Source organism: Sinocyclocheilus anshuiensis, unplaced genomic scaffold (assembly GCF_001515605.1).
Source record: "Sinocyclocheilus anshuiensis isolate Anshui unplaced genomic scaffold, SAMN03320099.WGS_v1.1 scaffold411, whole genome shotgun sequence".
NCBI lineage: Eukaryota > Metazoa > Chordata > Actinopteri > Cypriniformes > Cyprinidae > Sinocyclocheilus > Sinocyclocheilus anshuiensis.
Genome location: NW_015549608.1, coordinates 160,441 through 164,278, shown reverse-complemented (window position 1 = coordinate 164,278; position 3,838 = coordinate 160,441). Strand labels below are relative to the sequence as shown.

The 3,838-nt window shown below is 36.5% G+C and overlaps 1 protein-coding gene across 3 annotated transcripts in view; it reads right to left on the bottom strand.

Annotated features, from left to right (window-relative positions):
* LOC107659089 (V-type proton ATPase subunit C 1-A) overlaps positions 1–3,838 on the bottom strand; it is a 10,419-nt gene that overhangs the window by 3,701 nt on the left and 2,880 nt on the right. For all 3 annotated transcript variants that reach the window (XM_016447912.1, XM_016447913.1, XM_016447914.1), the window contains exons 3-7: positions 2,527–2,594; positions 1,270–1,355; positions 1,084–1,178; positions 748–839; positions 218–316 (exon numbers count right to left, since the gene is read on the bottom strand). In XM_016447912.1, coding sequence (XP_016303398.1) covers positions 218–316; positions 748–839; positions 1,084–1,178; positions 1,270–1,355; positions 2,527–2,594 — 440 coding nt within the window. The remainder of the gene's footprint in view (positions 1–217; positions 317–747; positions 840–1,083; positions 1,179–1,269; positions 1,356–2,526; positions 2,595–3,838) is intronic.

Genomic DNA, 3,838 nt, shown 5'->3' with positions numbered 1-3,838 from the left:
TAAAGAGCGGTTAATCACATGTGCCTTCATGAGGTCGGATCGTTCTTTTCTCTTAACATTAGCAATATTGTCAACATGTCTAACATTTGGTAGGATTTCTATTTAAAATTGCGATTCTTCAGTTTATAAAAAAATCAAATCGTGGCAAAACATTAAATTCTAATTAATCAATAAAATCAGAAAAATCGCCCAGCCCTATTTGGAATCTGTCACTTACTTTGGTACGACCACCAGCATAGTAATGAGGTACTCAGAATCAAGCACAAAGTCGTCTTTCTTGACAATATCTGCCAAACTCCTGGTCAGCAGGCTCCCTCTGGTGAGACAAAAAAAAATCACATTGGTTCTTTGGAAAATGATTCTTGGAAAAGTCTTTCCTTTAATATGTTATTTTCTTAAAGGAGTAGTTCACCCAAACACATAAATTGACTATTTGGGACTCCTTTTTTTGGAGTTTGTCAGATGTATAAACTGGAAAAGAGGTGCATGAATATTCGTTTAAAAAAAGAGAAATCAGAATTTTGCATTGTAAAAAATGTATTTCTTTAAATTTGTAAGCTGCATCATAAATTCTGTACTTACTAAAAAAAAAAAATCAATTAATATCAATGCATCAATTAGGAAATCAATGCATCCAAACAAATAAATGGTTTCCAGGTTACTAAATGTATTATAAAGCCTAAATAATAAATGTGAAATAAAATACCCAAAAATAAGAGTTAGTCTGATATGTCTGAATTTACTCACGCGTTCTTCCTCTCTAGATTCTGTAAGTTTCCCTTCAGGTTGTTGTAGGCTGACGCTCGAGCCTTCAGGTCGTTGTCAATCTGTGAGACTTGCTGTTGAACAGCAGAGGGAGAGAGTTTCATTTAAAACCGCATCTTTAGTCATCATTCACGCACCAGAACAGCATGACTCCATATCAATAATATGCGTTTAAACAGGGCTGGGTGATATTCAGATATTCACAATACATTCCCATCAAGTGATTGCAATGACTTTCATTTTACTGTAAGCAACCAGTGCTAAACGAAAGGTCATTGCCCAAAATTCACATAGAAATCATTGGATCAGATCACTTGCCTTGGATACAATCTCAGAAATGTTCTTCAAGGATTGTTTGATAGGGTACTTGGCCATGTCCCACTGGAATCTTGTGACGTAGGTGACCAGATCGACTAAAACACGGCACAGAAAATGAGAATTAATTCAACAAACCAGCAACAGTGTCTGATCCCATTTCATGCCACAGATACCAGTGACTCCCACCTCCATTAGCCAGCAGGTTCTCCTGCACTTTATCTCGACTGTCCTCCAACACGTCAGCCATGTACTGAGCCACCTTCTTTACCACACTGTGAACGGCATCAAAAGACATCACAGCCCTCTGAAAACTCTCTCCAATGCTCCAAGATTGGACATTCTCCAAGACACAGAAGTCATCAAAACATCACACATATCGGATGATTCAGGAACACTGAGGTGTCCAAGAAACCCAGTTTCATTTAGCAAAATGGTTTCTGATAACATCAAAATAAAGCTTTCTAAAAATCTGAGAATATTCTGGCTGTCTATAGATTAAAATAACTATTCGCATCCAACAGTCTGGTGTTGCCAAACCAAGTAAAAATAAAATACAGGTAATATATATCAGACACATTGTCTGAACATGCTCCAGAATGACTTTGACCATCTTTTATCAAGGTTCTGGATTTATCCGAGGCAAAAGCACTCAACTTGAGGAAAAAATAGAATCTCACATCTAAGGATGAGCTATAAGTCATGCAATTTAAATATGATTGCTAGTGCATCACCAAACTGCTAATAACTAATTTTAGGCAGATGCCGCGGTAACCTCACCTCTATATGAGATTCCTCACCGCACAAAAGTAAAGACACACGCTTAAGACATCTTGACAGAATTCTGACCATTGATACATCATTACTAGAAACCACAAAAACTCAAATCTGCAAGATATTTGATTCTTTTAGGCAGAAAATCCTTTAAATTAGTATTATTATAGTCAAGCATCACTATTACGACATTGAAAAAACAATTTTCATTCAGAAATTACTAGTAAGTTTTTATTACAAATTACAAAGAAATGGCATGTAAATACATTGAATTAAATGTGAAATTTTGAAGTAGCAAGACTGAAATAGTCTCTTGTAGTTTCTCCACTAATCCTTGTTTTATTTACAGCTTCGAAAAATTATTTTTACAGCGTACTGCTCATTTCAGGGTGAGCGATTCAAACCCCTGATCCTAAGTATTGAAGTTTGGTGCATAACTCATCCCACACCGTTTGTGTTACAGATACGAATCATTACAGTTTACGAATTTCATCTGATGGACGATGAAACCCCCCAAAATCTATAGGCTTAGATTGAATGAGGGCCCAAGAGAGCCTAGAATCTATAGACGGAGGCTTGGGAGTCATTTTGCATGAAAATGTAAACGTTTACATTGGAATTGCTGAATCGGTGCTGAATTAAAAAAAAAAGAAGAAAGAAAAACCGCTTTACCTCTCGACAAAAGCGTCCAGCTTGGCCAGCTCATCAGACAGCCCCACCAGGACATCTAATGTCCCGACCTGCAGCATTTAGAGAAGAGAAACACTTTGATCACCATCCAGTATAATGAAGCAATACAAACGCAGCCAGGCTGGATTTGATCAGCATCGCCCTGTAGAGACATCAGGGGCCGCCGGCGCTTAGAGTGGCACCGCCTCTGTTCTCATCCTGTCAGGCGGAAAGTGACTGGTCAAGATGACACAGGCCAGCAGGGTCACTGGACCCTGGGCAATAGGAATAAGACATATGTGACCCTGGACCACAAAACCAGTCTTATGTGTCAATTTTTCAAAATTTGGCTGAGATACAACTATTTGAAAATCTGGAATCTGAGGGTGCAAAAAAAATCAAAATATTGAGAAAATCACCTTTAAAGATGTCCAAATGAAGTTCTTAGCAATAGGGATGCACCGAAATTAAAATTCTTGGCCGAAGCCGAAACCGAACAAAATTAAACACTGGGCCGAAGGCTGGATACCGAATACGGTTTTTTTCCCCCATGTATTTTGCCAATTTTTTTTTCACCATTGCATAAATGAAAAAGCCAAAATGTGTTTTTTACTGTTTTGTCTTGATTTTCAAAGAAAAAAAAAATCAATTACAAAACAACAATTCAAAAATATTTAACACTGAACATTTTTAACATTCTAGCAGACACTATACCAACAAAGCACAATGTAACTTAAAATTAATAAGTTAGTAAAATAATAATTTTTGCCCATCAGACCCCCTACTAGAATCAGGCATGTATTTATTTATTTTTTATTTTTATTTTTTTTACTGTACAATTAAAAGCAGCCTTGCTGAGAAGAGACTTCTTTTAAAACATTAGAAAATATTACAGATCCTAATTTGAACACTATGTGTGAATGTTGTAATAAATGTATTAAAACAGAGCTGTTGTAATGATTATTATCATTATTATTGTCTTTCTTTTTATTTTATTTTACAGAACAACAGTAAAATTACAATACTAACATTTATGAATGTTGGAGTTCTTGCTTTTTCTCAACTTTTATTTTGGCGGAAACGCGCAGGAAGACCTCAATGCTTATTTTTGTTGACAACAGTTTTATAAATGCGTCTCATTACGAATATGTCGTACGTATCGCATTGTCACATGCCTTGTAAAAATTCATAAAAATGTGACCGAGCAACGGACGACTGTATCAGCGCAGATTTTCCTCGCGCTTTGGACTTTGAACCCTGGTTAACAAGCAGATCTGCTGAAAGTTCGTGCAGCGCTGTCAGAATACATGCAATG